General features: G+C 51.5%; 3 protein-coding genes across 3 annotated transcripts in view; 2 read left to right on the top strand and 1 right to left on the bottom strand.

Annotated features, from left to right (window-relative positions):
- Positions 2,862-19,113, bottom strand: part of USB1 (U6 snRNA biogenesis phosphodiesterase 1) — a 21,997-nt gene continuing 5,745 nt past the window's right edge. The window contains 4 exon segments of the mRNA NM_001244803.1: positions 2,862-3,903; positions 4,937-5,020; positions 7,595-7,700; positions 10,303-10,356. Coding sequence (NP_001231732.1) covers positions 3,799-3,903; positions 4,937-5,020; positions 7,595-7,700; positions 10,303-10,356 — 349 coding nt within the window. The 3' untranslated portion in view covers positions 2,862-3,798.
- Positions 11,036-19,113, top strand: part of ZNF319 (zinc finger protein 319) — a 20,653-nt gene continuing 12,575 nt past the window's right edge. Inside the window, exon 1 of the mRNA XM_021093943.1 lies at positions 11,036-11,123. The gene's annotated coding sequence lies outside the window, so the exon portion shown is untranslated. The remainder of the gene's footprint in view (positions 11,124-19,113) is intronic.
- Positions 11,048-19,113, top strand: part of CNGB1 (cyclic nucleotide gated channel beta 1) — a 113,097-nt gene continuing 105,031 nt past the window's right edge. Inside the window, 1 exon segment of the mRNA XM_021097533.1 lies at positions 11,048-11,123. The gene's annotated coding sequence lies outside the window, so the exon portion shown is untranslated.

Here is a 19,113-nt window from a genome sequence, read left to right as displayed (position 1 = left end):
CAGCAGGTTAAGGTCTGGTGTTGTTACTGCAATGGCTTGGGTTGCTGCTATGGAGGAAGTTCAATCCCTGTCCCAGGAACTTCCATATGCCATATACTGTGGATGTGCCAAAAAAAAAAAAAAAAAGAAAGAAAGAAATGGATGACAGGAAAATTGCAGCTGAATGCACTGCAATTTTTCACAGTATTTATTCACAATCGGCCAATTTAAAAAAAGGTTTGAAGAGTTCCTGTTGTGGCTCAGTGGTTAATGAATCTGACTAGGAACCATGAGGTTGTGGGTCCAATCCCAGGCCTTGCTCAGTGGGTTAAGGATCTGGTGTTGCTGTGAGCTGTGGTGTAGGTTACAGATGCGGCTCGGATGCCAGGTTGCTGTGGCTGTGGTGTAGGCCGGTGGCTACAACTCCTATTAGACCCCTAGCCTGGGAACCTCCATATGCTGTGGGTGCCGCCCCAGAAAAGACCAAAAAAAAAAAAGGAGTTTGAGTTTAGGGGTACCGAGCAAAGACAGGAGCCCAGGAACCCTGAGCACTGCTCTGAGAGCCTGTGGTCAGACAAGGCTATCATTGTTTTCTCTGTTGGAGGTTCCTGTCTTGGGCTAAATCCTACCTTAAAGAAACAATGTCCCTTGTGACCAGACCTCGAAGCTCCCAGGACCTGGCTTTGGGCTCTGCAGGTACCTCAGGGCTTCAAAGTGGGTTTGGACCTGCATCCATCACAGGGGCCTGCGGTTCTGCGGGTCCTGCGGGGGATGGGTGGGACTGAGCCTGTGAACGCCAGCCCTCAGTGGCCCAGCTTTCAACACGACCCACATCTTGCCTCTATCTTTTCCTCCAGCCTTTATCCTCCCCCACCCTTTCTTTTTTCCTGGAGTCTTTTGAATTAAAGCCCAGACACCTCATTTCACAGCACAGTTTCATTCTGAGAGCCTGCTGTGGTGTGAGAGGTTATACAAACAGCGCTGGATCTAAAGCTGGGCCACGGGTTCCTGCACAGCACGAATTTACTGGGCACCTTGAGCAAGTTATCTCCGCTCTGGGTTCGTCTCCTCGTGCATAAAAGGCAGCTTCTGGCTCAGGTAGCGACCAGGGTCCCTTGTTGAGGAAAGATGCCATGGGTTGGAACCAGGCCCAGAGGCCTCCCTGCCCCGCCCCCCGCAGGCCCCTCAGGCTCCTACCAAGATAGGGAATAAACAAACCAGCCACACAAGCCACGGTAATTCCCCTCTTCCTTGGAAACAAAGCCGGGGTGGTCTGGAGAGGCGTGTGGAGAGAGCGCCAGGTGGAAAGGGGCCAAACAGGCCACCGTGAGGTGATGATTTCCCTGCCCTGCAGGGAACATCTGAGGACACCGAGGCCAGATGTGTTGACTTTGCACCCTCCCTGGCGTGATAAAATCCCCCTGGAGAGCTGTCTTTATTCCTCGCCTGCCTGCTGAGGGGTGGACCCCAGCCTGCTCTGGTCTTGCCTCCTGTCTCGGGAGCACATCTCCTCTTATGGAAGAGCCCCAGCCGCTCTGCACTGTCAGTGCGGCGCCGGGAGCGCGCCCTCTCCAGCGGCGCACTCAGTGTCTGGGCGCCCGCCAAGCCCTGCCGCCCGGCCCGCCTGCCCCCCGCCGCCCCTCTCGGTGAATCTCCAGCTTCCTTCCTCTATCACCACCTTCCATTCTCCCTTGAAGAGCCGGTTATTGATCTTGGCCCATTTCTCAAAGTGGCTGCGCTCGCTCTAATTCCATCCGCGCCACATCCTCCCCCAGGGGACCGGCCGGTCAGTGGGCCTGGTTTGTTAATGGTGGTGCCACATGGTCCAGGGCTCCCCTCCCGGATGGACCAAGTGCCCAAGAGGGAGGCTCCCTCCGCATCCCTGAAGAGGAAGATCAGGTGGTCTGTGTCCCCACAAGCTGCCTTGTTGGAGGACGGCCTCCATCCTCAAGTTGGAACCTGCAGGAAGCCAGTGGCATGGCTCGCACCTCTCAGTCGGCGAAGTGCAAAGCCGGGGATGGGGATTCTTCTCTGCACTCCTTCCGTCCCCCCATTGTGAGCATCCAGGGGCTGGAGGAGTCTGATTCACCCCAAGTGCCCAGGTCAGGGGCTGGCACAGGGCAGGTGTCAGTAAGTCCTGGCTGCACATCGGATTTGCTAGGAAGGATGCTCGCTCCCTCTCCAGTGTGACCTCAAAAGCCGGAAGAACCGACCAGCCAGTCCTAGTTGAATCAGCAGCTTGATGCGGAGGAGTCGGGGAAGAAGGCACAGAATGTGAATTTCTGGGTCTTTCAGCACAGTGGTTGGGAGCTTTCGTCAGGAAGCACAGAGACGCAGGAGGCAGAGTGGGAGCCAGAGCCCCACTTTCCCACACCTTTCCCTGGCGAGGTGGGGGTGCGGGTGGGGCAGGGGAGAGCAGGCCTGACCAGGAGCCGGAGGCAGGCTGCAAAGGGCAGCATGGAAGTTAGAGGCTTTACCTGATTTCTTATGTGAGCCCAGGCAAGTCACTGAACCTGCTCTTCTGGAAAAGCAGAATAACTGTTCCTACCCAGTTTACTTTCCAGGGGGTTCTGGGGAGGAGAAGATGAGAGGGTCCTGGAGAGGGTTACAGCAGGATTGGGTCTAACTGTCTGTGCTTACACCAGCCCCTGCCACGTGCCCAGGTGGTGTGTGCAGCCCTCTGGCGAGCAGTCCTGGCAGGCTGGGTGACACCCTGTGCTGAGACATCATTAAGGCCCCTCATGGCCACCTCTGAAATTGTAACAGAGACTTCCGAGAGTCCCTCCAAAGCCTGAGGCAGGCTGGAGAAGGTGGGCGCAGAGCAAAGTCAACTTTGCACCTAGCTGAACAGAAGCAGTCCAAGTCCAAAACAAAATTCAAAATAAACGTTGCAATTTTTATTTCTTAACATAATTAAAAACTACAACATAAAAGTATGTCTTCTTCGACTGGTCCTTTGCTCTGGTGAGGGCTTGAAGCAAAACAGAAACCCCGTGTCCCCCACCTCGCACCCTGTGTCTCCTTGGACAGCCTGCAGGCCACAGCAGGCAGCTAGACGCAGCAGAAAGAGAACTCCACCTGGCGAAGACACCTCTGCCTCCACAGCTGATGGGAGCCAGAGGTCACGAAGCGTTGGAGGCCTGGCTTAAAGCCACCAGCCAGGCCAAGATGAAACATCTGCTCAAGTCTCCCCAGGCACCTGGCTGGGAGCGAGTGGGAGGAAGGAATGGAGAAAACTGATGCTAAACCACAAATTAGCACCCTGGGCCTTGGCCCTGAAATGGCCTCTGCTGGCATTGGAGGGGGTGAGACGAAAGTAAATAAATAAAAGCGACACTGGGTGATAGGCCCTGCGGAAGTACCCGATGTCAGGCTTGAGCAGAGATGAGCCAGGGCGTGATGGCTTAAAAAATCCTGGTCTGGGCCCGATGGCATCAAAAGGCAAACTGCCCAAGGGGGTGTGGGGGAGGGGCAATTTGTTGGAGGAACCACACGGGGATTCTGGCTGAGTATGGGTGGGCTCACCACGTGGCCCCCATTTTTTGTTTTGTTTTGTTTGCTTAACAACTGCAGACTTAGAGCTAGGAAGCCCAGGCTGCCCTCTACCGGTGATTTCTGGGAATGACCGAAATGCAGCAGCAACCTGACAAGTAACCCGAGAGTGCCAGGAGAGCACCAGCTACCAGGAGGAGCAGGAGCAGCCCCACCTCCAGCCAAGCCTCCCAGCAGGGGGGCTGGCGGCACCCCTGTCGATCTGAGTAGGTTCCTCCATCTCTGCCTGGCTGCAGAGGAGCCCAGGACCATGAGGACCTCCGATGCTCACTTCAAAGGCATCGAGAAGAATTTGTTCCCAGACTTGCAGCGGATCTGCTCTGCGTGCATACGCAGCAGCATCTCGGAGTCTTCAAACGCATCCACGATTTCCTGAAACCAGGAGCCAGGAGAGGACAGTCACATTAAGGGGAATCGGGGACTCAGAGGGCACTGCAAACAAAGCCAGCCGACGGGAATCCTTCAGAGCTTGGGCACCGCTCGGGAGGCCGAGGCCCACGCAGGCTCCAGGCTCTCCGGGTCTCCTTGTCTAATCAGCTCAGAAATCTTGTGGGGTGGGTCCTATCATCCCAACTTCACAGGTGAGGAAATGGACGCTCACAGCCCCAGATCGGAGTCAATAAAACCAGGCTGGAGCCCGAGACCGGAGCTCCTTGTCACCCCCAGGGATGAGCAGGGATGGCTACTTGATGATGGCCTGTGGGCCGTATCTGGCCTGCACATGTTTGGTTTGGCTTGCAAAACTGTTTTCTTAGAAAATGCTTATTGGTTGCCAACATTTGAAAATAGGGGGATTACACATTAAAAAAAAGATCTAGATTTCTGGCTTCTCTTGAAAAATAGAAGAGCTTGTGACATGAGGTCCACATTCCTGCACGGCAAGTCCCCACCGTGTCCCCCACCAGAGGTGAGTAGTAGCTCCCCGAGGGCACTCTCTTCCTTATCACGATGTGAGAAAGGCTGTGAGGGCAGATGTGCCTCACTCCCAGCATGCTTCTCTCACTGCCAGCGCCTGCCGGGCCCTGTGGGCACCCAAGCCTCTGACCTCTGGGTGAGGGGCAAGGACCTCAGAGGAGGCCTGCAGCATCCTCTCAGATCATGTTGTAGGGTGGGGCTTCTCAAATTTTATTGTGCAGACAAATTCTGGTTTCTTAGGTCTGGGGTGGGGCTAGAGAGCGAGCATTACAATCGGCTGCCAGGTGCTGCCTGCTGCTGGTCTGGGTGTACACTCTGAGCTGCAGGTCACACCCTGGGTCTCTGGCCATGGCAGTTATTTCCCAGGGATCCAGGTTGGTGTGCTTAACCCCCAGGGCCCGTCAGCGCCCCACCCACCTCGCCCCCGCCACCTTCTGCAGCATCACCTCTGGGGTTTAGCCCCTTCTGTGCTCCGGCACTGGGGATTCACCTGTAGTTCCTGCAGGCACCGCCCTTCCAGCTGGAGACGTGCATCACCCACACACCAGGCGAGACTGACGTGGAACGAGGGGTCCTGCAGAGGAACAGCAAGCAGGGAGGCAGACCGTCACCTGGTTGCCATGACCCGTCCAGCTATGACAGCAGTTCTGTGACAGAGCTGTCACGATATCCCGGCCAGAGCCCCGGGAGGCCCATGGGAGACCAGCTCCTCCGTGTGGATCCCAAGCACCTGCCATAGATAGAAAACTACCCTGGGTGGGTCCTTTCTATGGACTGAATTATGTCCCCCCACAGTCGTGTTGGAGTCTTAACCCCAAATGTGACGGTACTTGGAGAAGGGGCCTTTGGGAGGTAATTAGGCGTAGATGAGGTCATGAAGGGGGGCCCTCGAGATGGGATTTGTGCCCTTATGAGAGGGCAAAGTGCTTCCTGGCTCCTTCCATCATGGGAGGACACGGTGAGAAGGTGGCCATCTACAAGCTGGGGACAGAGCCCTCACCAGAAAATGGCCATGAAGGCACCTTGGTCTTGGACTTCTAGGCTCCAGAAGTTGTGAGAAAATATATTTCTATTGCTTAAGTCATCCAGTCTAGGGTATTTGGTTCTGGCAGCCTGAGCTGACTGAGACAGTCCTGCTGTCACAGGCTCTCCTTTGGATATCACAGAGAGTCATTAAATCTGGGGCACGAACCCTCCTGCACTGTTGGTGGGAATGCAAGCTGGTACAACCACTATGGAATCAGTATGGAGATACCTTAGAAATCTATACATAGAACTACCATGACTCAGCAGTCCCACTCTTGGGTGTATATCCAGACAAAACTTTCCTTAAAAAAAGACACATGCACCCGCATGTTCATTGCAGCTTTAGTCACAATAGCCAAGACATGGAAACAACCCAAATGTCCATTGACAGATGATTGGATTAGGAAGATGTGGTATATATACACAATGGAATACTACTCAGCCATAAAAAGAACAAAAAATGCCATTTGCAGCAACAAGGATGGAACTAGAGACTCTCATCCTGAGGGAAGTAAGTCAGAAAGAGAAAGACAAATACCATATGATACCACTTATATCTGGAATCTAACATAATGCACAAATGAACCTTTCTACAGAAAAGAAAATCATGGACTTGCAGAATAGACTTGTGGTTGCCAAGGGGGTGGGGGAAGGGGAGGGAGTGGGGTGATTGGGGAGCTTGGGGTTAATAGATACAAACTATTGCCTTTGGAATGGATTAGCAATGAGATTCTGCTGTGTAGCACTGGGAACTATGTCTCGTCACTTATGATGGAGCATGATAATGTGCAAAAACAGAATGTGTATGTGTAACTGGGTCACCATGCTGTACAGTAGAAAAAAACTGTATTGGGGAAATAACTATTAAAAAATAATAATAGGAGTTCCTGTCGTGGCGCAGTGGTTAACGAATCCGACTAGGAACCATGAGGTTGCGGGTTCAGTCCCTGCCCTTGCTCAGTGGGTTAACGATCCGGCGTTGCCGTGAGCTGTGGTGAAGGTTGCAGACCTGGCTCGGATCCCGCGTTGCTGTGGCTCTGGCGTAGGCCGGTGGCTACAGCTCCGATTCAACCCCTAGCCTGGGAACCTCCATATGCCGCGGGAGCGGCCCAAGAAATAGCAACAACAACAACAACAAAAAACAAAACAAAACAAAAAAGACAAAAAATAATAATAATAATAATAAAATTAGTTCAACAAAAAAATCTGGGGCATGGAAGAGGACACAGGCTCTGATTATTTTTTGGTCTAAAACATTCCAATAAATGGCATACTTTTTTTTTTTTTTTGTCTTTTGTCTTTTGTTGTTGTTGTTGTTTTGGCTATTTCTTGGGCCGCTCCCTCGGCATATGGAGGTTCCCAGGCTAGGGGTTGAATCGGAGCTGTAGCCACCGGCCTACGCCAGAGCCACAGCAACGCAGGATCCGAGCCAGGTCTGCAACCTTCACCACAGCTCACGGCAACGCCGGATCGTTAACCCACTGAGCAAGGGCAGGGACCGAACCCGCAACCTCATGGTTCCTAGTCGGATTCGTTAACCACTGCGCCACGACGGGAACTCCTGGCATACTTTTAAGATGAAATGAACAAAACCTAAAATGCCTAAAATTATGCTAAAACTATAAATTATCTCCATTCAAAATCATACTTCTATATCTCAGCATGATTTTGAAAGAATACCTCAAGTAAAACCTATGGCTCTTTGAAGCCTTTCACCTTGGAGTTCAAGCTCCCCTGGAGGGCACGGGGCAAGGCGCAGGAAGGTATATGAAGAGACAGCTCTACCTGGGATGCCAATGTCACTAAAAATACTGGGAAAAACTACTTCATAAAATTATAAAAATAAACATGGATATATCATAGAGTAGAAGGCATAAATCTCATGCATATTGAAGACAGAAGATTTCTAAGAAATGCTGGACTTTGGGTGGCCTGCATCTGACCACACCTCAGACCCTCAGCTCCCCAGGGGTGTGTGTCCTCTGAGGACTGGCCAAAGGGACACTCCCCACGGGGATGTCCCGTGGGGCTCTTTGGTTTGCCTCTAACAGGGGTTTCTTTAAGGCTGGTTTACTGCCCATTAGAGATGCATCAATAGAGGAGAAAAGACGCTGCTGCTTACCTGGTAGAAGGTGGTGAGGTCAAACTCCTCCATGACCTTGTCTACTTCTGAAACCAGATCTAGGAACTGGGCGTGCCCTGAGGTGACCTCGAGCCCAACAAAGGTCCTAGGGGGAGGCAGAGGTGGAAACAACTTGGGCATGAGATGCAGCCTCTGGGAAGAGAGAGCATTTGCAGGGGGAGGCGGGCAGAGGATGTGACAGACAGAAAGCCACGGGTTCAGTTCCCTTTTCTGCTCTGAGCTGGCTCTTCCCCCCTCCCTCAACTCTTCCCCTCTCCCCCCCCCCCACAGGGTCTAGGAGGCCTTGCAGGACTGTCCTCATCCTCCGCTGGCCAGTCCAAACCCCCACTCCCTGTGCCCAGGCTGCCGTCATCCCTCCCCTGCTGGACCTCTCTCCGGTGCCTGGCTCTCTGGCGCTGGCTCCCTCCCATCAACACCCTCTCATCTTCACAAACCCAGCCTCGAACCCACACCTGTAGGCAGCCCCACCCCATTCTCCTTGTTCCCATGACTTGTCTCCCTCTACTGTCTCTCATGCCTCCCCCCATCTTCTGCCCACCTCATGGGAACTGCTCCCGCCAGAGCTGCCAGCCACCCACGAGGTACTGAACTTGGCAGACACCTCTCTGTCGTCACCCTGGCCGCTGGGCGGGATCAGACACACGTGACTCCTCCCTCCTTGAAACCCTTTTTTCTCTTGGCTTCCAAGATACCCTCCACAACACAGTCCCGGTGTGACCCCACCTCTGGCCTTCTGTTCAGTCTCTGTGCCCCGCCCCCCACTTTTGGTTGCACCTGCAGCATATGGAAGTTCTCAGGTCAGGGATCGAACCTGCGCCACAGAAGCAACCTGAGCTGCTGCAGTGACCAGGCTGGATCCTTACCCTGCTGCACCACAAGGGAACTCTGCGGCCGCCCTCTCTTCCTTCCAACCTCTAAGTGGTCCAGGCTGCAGAGCCCAATCCTCAGCCCTGTTGCCAGCTCCATCTGCACCCTCAGCAGGCTGATCCCACCTGGCCCTGCTTTCAGTATCACAGAGACCCATGGCTCTGGAATTTCTCTCTGGTTGGCACCTCTCCTGTTGACCCGACTGGGTATGAGCATGTCTACCTGGGGTGTCAGAGGTGGCAAAACCCAACAGGCACAAAGCGGAACTGCGTTTCCTCCCACAGGTGTTTCCCAACATAGAAAACGGGGCTGTCTACTTAACCCGGTGGTTCAAACGCGGGAGTCTACGTTGATCCTTCCCTCTACTTTGCAGAGATCCACCCACTGGTAGTTCCAGCTCATTCCCCCAGTGTACTGGGAATGTGTCTGCTTCTTGACTCTCCTAAGCCAGGCCACCACTGGCCCCTCCCCTGGGCGGCAACACTGGTCTCCTCTCTGCTCCTCGGGCATCCAGCCTCTCTCCTGTACATCTTTTCTCCACTGTAGCCACAGACAGACACGATTGGGCCAGAGTGACATTTCCAAACATAAAATGGGCCATGTCTCGCCTCTGCTCGAATCCCTCCAATGGCATCCGTGACACTGAAAATCCAAACTCCCTACCTGGACCTTGAAGGCCCTGCAGGAGCTACCCCTGCCCGACTCATCTTCGCCTGCTCTCCCACGTGCTCCCTGGGTTCTGCTTCACTGGCTTTCTCAAGCACGCCAGGCTCTTTCCCCTCACGGTCACCGCCGAGGCTGTGTCCTCTGCTCAGAGGCTCTTGCGGCAGCTCTTCCCAAGGCTGATGCCTTCCAATCCTCAGGTCACCGGCAAAGGCCACCTTCCTAGGGCCCTCTAGGCCCACCTGCTCCAGGCTGCCTATCTTATCACACCATAGTTTTAAAGTCTCTTTTCTAACAAGCTTGTTAGAATGAATGAATGAACCCTTCTCTCAGAGGCGCTGAGAGCAGAAAGCAGCTCAGGAAGTGGATCCGACAGGGAGGCTTGCTTTGAAGCCTTGATAATAACAGTTTCTTCTTATGTTCATCTCATACTTGAATGCATTTTTAAAACTTGGTTCACTTGATGGAGTTCCTGTCGTGGCTCAGTGGTTAACAAATCTGACTAGGAACCATGAGGTTGTGGGTTTGATCCCTGGCCTTGCTCAGTGGGTCAAGGATCTGGTGTTGCTGTGAGCTGTGGTGTAGGTGTCAGCTGTGGCTCGGATCCCGCGTTGCTGTGGCTGTGGCGTAGGCCAGTGGCTACAGCTCCGAATAGACTCCTAGCCTGGGAACCTCCATATTCCAAGGGAGCGGCCCTAGAAAGGGCAAAAAGACCACCCCCCCAGAAAAATAATAATAAGATAAAATAAAATAAATAAATAAAAATAAAAAACTTGGTTCACTTGAGCCTCACAACTGCCCAAGGATGGATGCTTCAGGGCAGGCACGTGACAGCTTGGAAATGGAAGGTCACAGAGGTTGAAGGATGAGCTCAGTGTTAAACTGGAGACGGAGCTGGGCAGGCGCCCAGGTTTTCTTTGTGTCTCAGGATTTTCCCACTAAACCAGGATGTTGTTTTCTACCTCTGCTCCTCCTCCTGTGCTCCCTGGGTTATTTTTCTTAATGAAAGGTTCAGATTTGGGAACAGCTGCCTTTGTAGTCATAGAGCTGGTTAAAATACAAACAAACAGAAAACTGGGACGGACAAGGCCCCCTCAAGTCTTTGCTCCAAAGAATCCTCTGCTGGAAACAACTGAGGGAAGAGATGGGAGACCCACCTGGTTTTCTCTTGATTGGTGTAAATCTTAACCTGGTCGGCAGTGAAGCAGAATCTGAAATTCAGAAGAAGGCAGTTCAGGAAGAATAATTTAAAAAAAAAAAAATCAGAGAAAATAGTTCATATTATAAAAACAGCACTTTTGGAGTTCCCATTAAGTCTCAGTGGAAACAAATCTGACTAGTATCCACGAGGATGTGGGTTCGATCCCTGGCCTCACTCAGTGGGTTAAGGATCTGGGTGTTGCCGTGAGCTGTGGTGTAGGTTGCAGACGCGGCTTGGAGCTGGCATTGCTGTGGCTGTGGCATAGGCCGGCGGCTATAGCTCCGATTCGACCCCTAGCCTGGGAACCTCCATATGCTGTGGGTGTGGCCCTAAAAAAACACACAAAGCAAAAAACAAAACCCCAGCACTTGGAAAATGTAGTTAACTCATTTCATACTTGGTATTGTCACTCTAGGTGGTAAACTGAACCCTAAAATATTAGAGCTGGACAAAACCTTAAAAATCACCCGGTTCAGGTGATACATCTCAGATGCTAGTAAATTTTTTACTTCCTTAAGTGCTGTTGATTCTAATAAGCAGTTTGAGACGATCTCAGCTTTGCTACTGAGAAAGTCATCAGCTAGGTGATAATGGATGACTTAAGGGCCAGTTTTTTCCTTGCAGGTTAAAAAAACAAAAAGACAATCCAACCTGGTCTAAGCAACAAGAACACTGCCGTGTGCCTGGGCTGGGCTGGGACGCTCACACAACTCCGAGGCGCTGTAACGACGCCCATTTTTCAGCCATGGAAACTGAAGCGTGGTGAGGCTGCATTTGGTGAGTCACAGTCTGAACTTCCCCCTGCCTGATTCCAGAGCCCTTGCTCTCACCGGTCATGGGGTGGGTGAGGGGTCTCTGTCGGTATGAGAATGGGGCAGAAATACCCCTCTGATCCGTTACACCGGGACCATCAGATTCAGCCAGGTAGGTGCTCTGACTCTGGCTGGCTGTGCCTGTGTTCTCTGGTGCACCAGGCGATCTCAGAGGGACAGACTGGCTTCCTGTCCTTCCTGGACCAACTTGACAAATCCCATCAAAGGAAACGCTCATTTGACAGGTGCTAGGCCAAGGTCTCACCCCTGTCTGGGGGAGCACAACACCCGGGTTTGGATCTCACCACTGGTCTGAGGGCACAGATTCAGTTAACTTTTGGCTCCCCCGTCAGCCTTTGGCCTCTGATGCATCCCTTCCAGGGAAGACAAGGGCTGAGAGGATGGGCAGGGGCTTGGTTAACAGTAGAGCACCTGGCAGTTGTCCTGGGGTGGACCTGGAGTCGGCACCCAACTGTGATGGTGATTTTATGCGTTGACTTGACTGGACTAAGGGATGCTGACAGCTGGTAAAATACTGTTTCTGAGGTGTCTGTGAGGGTGCTTCTGGAAAGATTAGCATTTGAATAGATGAACTGAGTGGAGCAAACGGTCCTCCCCAGTGTGGTGGAGCATCATCCAGCCTGTTCCAGAACAGAACAGAAGGGCAAGTGCATGCTCTCCCTGCTGGAGCTGCGACATCTGTCTTCTGCCCTTGGACATCGGTGCTCCTAGTTCATGCTTTTAGGCTCATAGCGGGACCTACACGTCAGTCACCCCCCACCGCCAGCGTGCTGAATGACACCTTTCCTGGTCTGCCTGAGGGCAGACTATGGGACCCAATCTTGGTAACTGCACCAGCCGATACCCGATTCCTACAATTTCCTCATCTCTCTCTCTCTCTCTCCTATTGGTTCTGTTTCTCTGGAGAACCCTAATGCAGGTTTTGGCACTGAAAACGGTTCTAGAAGAACAGAATTTGAGGGATGAGTTTTCTGAATTGGTTTGGGGGTTTCTGGAATTTGCTCTCCAATCTGACCAATTTAAAGACACCAACAACTTGCTGTCTCCAGTAGTGAAGAGGACACTGCTGGCCCCCGCATGAACTGTCACAGGGATGTGAACATACCTGCTCAGCAACCATTTATTAGGAGCAAGGAGCTAAGAGACCCTATATGATACTTTCAAACATTTTCAGAAAGCTAAGGAATATTATGACATTGGCCGGTTGCTCCTAACGTTGCTGGACAAAAGCAAAATAAAAAGATGCACTCAGGGAGCTGAATTTCCAACTCAAGCATAAAGGACCTAAGTGTTTCTGGGTGTGCCCTACAGGAGAACCTGATCCCCGCAGCTGCAGGGCTGAAATTGCTGAGAGTCAATGTCAGAACCTTCTCTGGTCCCTGGCCCAATTAGAGCACAAGTTGAACCCCTTGGCCACACAGGATGTTACAGTTAAAGTGAAGGCACTGATAGGGAAAGGATGGGACCTTGATGAAGCTGGGGGCAGTGAGCCCTTAAATCCTGAAGAGTCTTCTTTGCCAGTGGGAGGGTCCCCTCCCCAGTAGTGTTAGGGACCTTCCCCTCCATCTGAGGCGATCGCCTGAGGAAATGCATTGCCTGCACTGCCTGAGGAGATGGTACCGTCCACTCCTCCTGAGGCGGATGCCAAGAAAATGCTGAGTCCCCTCCGGATCCACTCCCATCACCCCTCTCTGCTTCTAGCCCTATAATTAGACCCACATCCCAGCAGGCCCCTAAGGGTGAGGTACCATGTGTGACCCACATGGCCGAAATGTACTGCACTCCAGAAGTACCTGAGTCTCCTACTTTATACGAGCAGAAATCCAGGGAAGCTGTGTGGAAATGGATATTAAAGGTGTGGGGGAGGAGTTCCTGTCATGGCGCAGTGGTTAACGAATCCGACTGGGAGCTATGAGGTTGCGGGTTCGATCCCTGGCCTTGCTCAGTGGGTTGGGCATCCGGTGTTGCCGTGGGCTGTGGTGTGGATCCGCAGACGTGGCTTGGATCCCGCGTTGCTGTGGCTCTGGCGTAGGCCAGTGGCTACAGCTCCGATTCGACCCCTAGCCTGGGAACCTCCATATGCTGCAGGTAGCGGCCCTAGAAAAGGAGAAAAAAAAAAAAATGTTTTGGGGAAATGGTGGAAGGATCAAGACGGATCAAGCGGAATTTACTGGTAGAGGCCTGCTAAGCAGAGCCCCCGCATGTAATGCTGCAGCTTGGGAGTTAGGAAGGGGTCTGCTTGTTTGGTTAGATGGCTGAGACATGAGCCAAAAGATGGCCCCCGATGAGTGAGCTGGAAACACCGGATCTGCAAGGTGCGCACAGCTACTGGAATGGACAGTAGTCAAAGCAGCAATCCGCGCCTAGCCAGACTTGTGCAGACCTAGGGTGCTGGCTGTTCCTAGGGAACAGGGAAGTAGGTAGGAAGCCTACTAAATTCTCCCTCATCTGGATAAGCAGAAAAGTTCTAGGCCAGGTGAAGCACAGTCTAATGTGAATCATAAAGGCAGAGGGTCATGGCCCCTGAATTCCCAGGCTGAGTCAGTTCATAGACCAGAGGCCCTTCAGTGAGGTGGGGTCCCCTTGGGGAAGGAGCCTGGTGAGTTGTTAAAAACATATGCTGTTGGTCTCTCTCCCAGCCTACCCTAGAGGGACCTATGGCTTCTGACCAGGGTAACTGTGCGTTAGGGAAAAGGGAATAACCAGACACTGGCTCTGAACTGACACAGATTCCAAAAATGTGGCCCAAGATGTCACTGGGGCTTATCGCTCAGAGTAGGGGCTTATGGAGGTCTGGTGAGCAATGGAGGTGACGCTCAGGTCCATCTCACAGTGCGCCCAGTGGGGCCCCAAACCCATCCTGTGGTTACGTCTGCAGTTCCAGAACGTATAATTGGAAGAGACATACTTGGCAACTGGCAGAATTCCCACATTGATTCTTGCCTGTGGAGTGAGGGCTATTATAATGGGAAAGGCCAAGTGGAAACTATTAGAGCTGCCTCTACCGAGGAAAATGGTAAATCAAAGGCAATACCGCATCCCTGGAGGGACCGCAGAGATCAGGGCCACCATCAAGGGCCTGACAATGCAGGGGTGGTGCTTCCCGCATCTCCATTCAGCTCCCACTCTGTCTGCGCAGAAGAGAGGTGGAGCTTGGGGAGTGACAGCGGACGGTCACCCGCTTACCCAAGTGGTGACTCCAACTGCAGCTGCTGTTCCAGATGTGGTTTCATTACTTAAGCACACTAACACGTCCCCTGGTTCCTGGGCTGCAGCTACGGACCTGACAAATACGTTTTCCTCCATCCCGCTCCCTAATGCCCAGAAGCAGTTCGCTTTCAGACCAGCGGTGCACCTTCTCGGACCTTCCTCAGGGGCATGTCCTCTCTCCAGCCCTTTGTGCTAATTTATTGTGGCGGTGTGATCACCTTTCCCCTCCGCCAGATGTCACACTGGTCCAGCCCATTGACGCCATTATGCTGACCGGACCTAGGGAGCAGGAAGGGGCAACTGTTAGACTTACTGCTAAGACACCTGCACGTCACAGGGTGGGAAGTAAATCCAACTAAAATTCTGGGGTCTTCTTCCTCAGTGAAATGGTTGGGGTACCAGTGATGTATGTCAATATCCCCTTTGAGATGAAGGATAAAGTATTTTAAAAATAAGGTATGTACTGAGAGCTTCTATGCCTGGCTGACTGCATCTCTCACAAGCGTCCTATCTTAATAATAAATCTGTTTCTTGCCTTAAAAAAAATAAGGTATGTACTTTTTTCTTGCCTTAAAAAAAATAAGGTATGTACTTTTTTCTTTTTTTAAAAAAATGCCATTATACACTTAATAGACTACAGTAAGAATATAACTTTTTTAATGCATTGGGAAACCAGAAGCTCTGTGTGACTCACTTTATTTTATTTTATTCTGGAACAGAACCCAGAAGATCTGTATATGTATTGAGTCAGCATCCACGTATGGTGCTGCTTCTCCCCCAGCCAGGAATCAAGGGGTAGAGATGGGAGTGGTACTGTTTACCACTACCCTAGGGAACCACTGGCCAAATTTTTGTTTCCTGTTCCTGCAATTTCATGCTCTCGTAGCCCTGAGGTCTCAGTTCCAGAGGGAGGAGTGTTTCCACCAGGAGCCATAGTGGTTCCGCTGAACTGGAAGTCAGGACTTGCCGCCTTGCCACTTTGGGCTCCTTGTACCTTTGAATCCACAGACAGAAGAGTTACAGAGTTGGCTGGGGTCACTGGCCCTCACTCCCAAGGGGAAACTGGTCTACTAGTCCACAGTGGAGATAAAGAAGAGGCTGTGTGGGATATAGCAGATCCATTAGGGCATCGTTTATTTTTATTTTTCTAGGGCCTCTCCCACGGTATATGGAGGTTCCCAGGCTAGGGGTCAAATCGGAGCTGTAGCTGCCAGCCTGCGCCAGAGCCACAGCAATGCGGGATCCGAGCCACGTCAGCGACCTGCACCACAGCTCATGGCAACACCAGATCGTTAACCCACTGAGCAAGGCCAGAGATCGAACCCACAACCTCATGGTTCCTAGCCGGATTCGTTAACCACTGAGCCACGACGGGAACTCCTGGGCATCTTTTAGTATCACCATGCCCAGTGATTTCAATGGAAAACCACAACAGCCCAATCCAGGCAGGATTAGTAGAGGCTCAGACCCTTCAGGAATGAAGGTTTGGGTCACTCCCCCAGCTGAGGTGCTTGCTGAAGGCAAAGGGAATAAAGACGGAGCCCGGGAGGAGAGGGTGGTGTAAATACCAGCCACGACCACGTGATGGCTTATGGACACGAGGACTGTATTCCTCCTTGTCGTGAATACATCTGTGAGTGAATATACAGGCACACCTGGGGACATTGGAGTTTGGATCCAGAAGGCCTCAATAAAGTGAACACTGCAATAGAATCACACAATTTGTTTCCTTCCTAGCACATATAAAAGTTAGGTTTACACTATACTGTAATCTATTAAGTGAGCAAAAGCATTAAAAAAAAAAGTAAAGACCTTATTTTTTAAATTTTTTTCCCCACTATTTAGGGCCATACTCGCAGCACATGGAGGTTCCCAGGCTAGGGGTCAAATCAGAGCTACAGCTGTCGGCCTATGCCACAGCCACAGCAATGCCAGATCTGAGCCACGTCTGCGACCTACACCAGACCTCACGGCAACGCTGGATCCTTAACCCACGGAATGAGGCCAGGGATCGAACCTGCAACCTCATGGTTACTAGTCAGATTCATTTCCGCTACGCCACAACGGGAATGCCCATACCTTATTTTAAAAATATTTTCTTGCTAAAAAATGCTAACCATCATTTGAGCCTTCAGTGACTCCTAATCTCTTTGCTGGTGGGGGGGTCTTCCCTGATGCAGATGGCGAATGACAGGTCAAGGTGGTGCCTGCTGAAGATTAGGGTGGTGGTGGCAGTTTCTTCAAATAAGACAAGAATAAGGCAAACAATGAAGTCTGCCGCATCGATTGACTCTTCCTTTCGTGAACAATTACTCTGGGGCATGTAATGCAATGTGGTTTGATAACGTTTTACCCATAGTAGAACTTGTTTCAAAATCCTCTCAAACTCTGCTACCGCTTTATCAACCAAGTTTATGTAATATTCTAAATCCTTTCTTGTCATTTCAACCGTCTTCACAGCATCTCACCAGGAGTAGATCCCATCTCAAGAAACCTCTTTCTCTGCTCAGCCATGAGAAGTCATTCCTCATCCGTTAGCAATACAGTCACATGTTCAGGCACCGCGTTCTCTTGCTGCTTCCAGCACATCTGCAGTTACTTCCTCCACTGAGGTCCTGAACTTTTCAAAGTCCACTGTGAAGGTTGGAATCAACCTCTTCCATACTCCTGTGTATGTTCATATTTTGACCTCTTCCCATGAATCACAAGTGTTTTTAATGGTATCTAGAGTGGTGAATGCTTTCCAGAAGGTTTTCAGTTGATCTGCCCAGATCCATCAGAGGAATCACTGTGTTTGGCAGCCAGAGCCGAACAAAATGTAGTTCTTAAATAATAACACTCCAAAGTTGAAGTTACTCCTTGACCCATGGGCTCAAGGACATTGTTTTAGCAGCTTGAAAAAAATACGGATCTCGTACTTCCCCATCAGAGCTCTTGGGTGACTGGATACATTGACAATGAGCAGTGATATTCTGAAAGGATTCTTTTTTTTTCTGAGCAGTAGGTCTCAACAGTGGGCTTAAAATACTCAGTACACCATGTCGTCAACAGATGTGCTGTCTGTCCTCTAGGCTTTGCTGTTCCAGTTATAGAGCACAGGCGGAGTTATGATTCTAAAGGGCCCCAGAGCAAATGAGCATTGGCTTTAACTTAAAGTTATCAGCTGTATTAGCTTCTAATGAGAGAGTCGGCAGGACTCAATAACCAGGGAAATGCGGGCTGGGTTAGGTGGCGAGATGAGTGTTAGTCCTGGATCTCCAGCTGAATTGGAGCTTTGAAACTGTGAAGCCAGGCATTGACTCCTTCTCTCTAGCTATGAACATCCTAGATGGCTCTTCTAATAGAAGGCTGTTTTGTCGACAATGAAGATGGGTGGTTTAGCGTAGCCACATTCACTCGTGTTCTCAGCTGGATCGCCTGGATAATTTGCAGTAGCATTTACAGCAGCACTTGCTGCTTCACTTACCACTTTTATGTTAAAGAGATGGTTTCTTTCCTTAAACCTCATGAGCCAACCTCTGTTCGCTGCAAACTTTTCTTCTGCAGCGTCCTGACCTCTCAGCCTGCACAGAATTGAAGGGGGTAAGGGCCTTGCTCTGAATTAGGCTTTGGCTTAAGGGAATGGGGTAGCTGGTCATCTATCCAGCCCACCAAAACGTTCTCCACATTGGCAATAAGGCTGTAGAGACCTGTGATGCTTAATTTTATGTCTCGGCTTGACTGGGCTAAGGGATGCCCAGGGAGTTGGTAAAACATTATCTTGGGATTTGTCTGTGAGGGTGTTTTTGGAAAGATTAACGTTTGAACTGGCGAATCGAGTAGAGCAAACGGCCCTCCTCAGCGTGGGTGGGTGGACATCATCCAGGCTGTCGAGGGCCTGAACAGACCAAAAAGGCAGAGGTGTCCTCTTTGCTGGAGCTGAGATGTCTGTTTTTTTCCCCACCCTCAGACATTGGTGCCCCTGGTGCTTAGGCTCTGGGCTCATATCAGGACTTACACCTTCAGTCCCCCGATTTTCACGGCTTCGGAATTAAACTGAATTATATCACCGGCTTTCCTGGTCCAGAGAGTGGACTTCCTGGCTTCCCTAACTGCATAAGCCAATGCCTATAATAAATGTCCTCTAATGTATATCTATATAACTATTACTGGTTCTCTTTCTCTGGGGATCCCTGACGAATGCCCCCCTGGCACCCTTGCTCCTGGTGATCCTGTGGGAGGACTGCTCTCCCATTCTGTGCTGGGAGGGGGGTCAACCTGCCCCCACCCCGGGGCGTGGACTTGACCCAGACCTGGCCAGTCGGAGCACAGCATTCCCTCCGTCACAGCCACAGAACCAAAAAGGTACCAACTCTTAGGCTCAACCAGTCAAACCTGAAAAGGCCACCTGGCCTGGCTCCCTACGGGACACAGGCTAGGAAACCCCGCACCAGCAGGGCGGCAGGAGGGAGGGCTAGCTCAGCAGTCCCTGAGTGAGCGAGAGAACAAGCTACGTCCATGCCCCCCGGGGACCTAACTCTCTGGTCATGGCCCTTGGGCCAAGTTTCCAGGGGTCCTAGCAAGGGACTTGCCCAGGTAAAGAACACGGCGTGCGGAGAGCCTGAGCCGTGGCTCCCCACCAGGGCTTACGTCCTCGGTCTTCCCAGCCCAGACATGGTGTGCTGCTGTCATTTTCACCATCCGCCATGTGGCTGTGAACACAGCTGGCTTCCACCCCTGTCCAG

Source organism: Sus scrofa, chromosome 6, assembly GCF_000003025.6.
Source record: "Sus scrofa isolate TJ Tabasco breed Duroc chromosome 6, Sscrofa11.1, whole genome shotgun sequence".
In the NCBI taxonomy this organism is placed as follows: domain Eukaryota; kingdom Metazoa; phylum Chordata; class Mammalia; order Artiodactyla; family Suidae; genus Sus; species Sus scrofa.
Note: the sequence above shows the minus strand (reverse complement) of the source record. Positions and strands in the feature narration are given on the sequence as shown.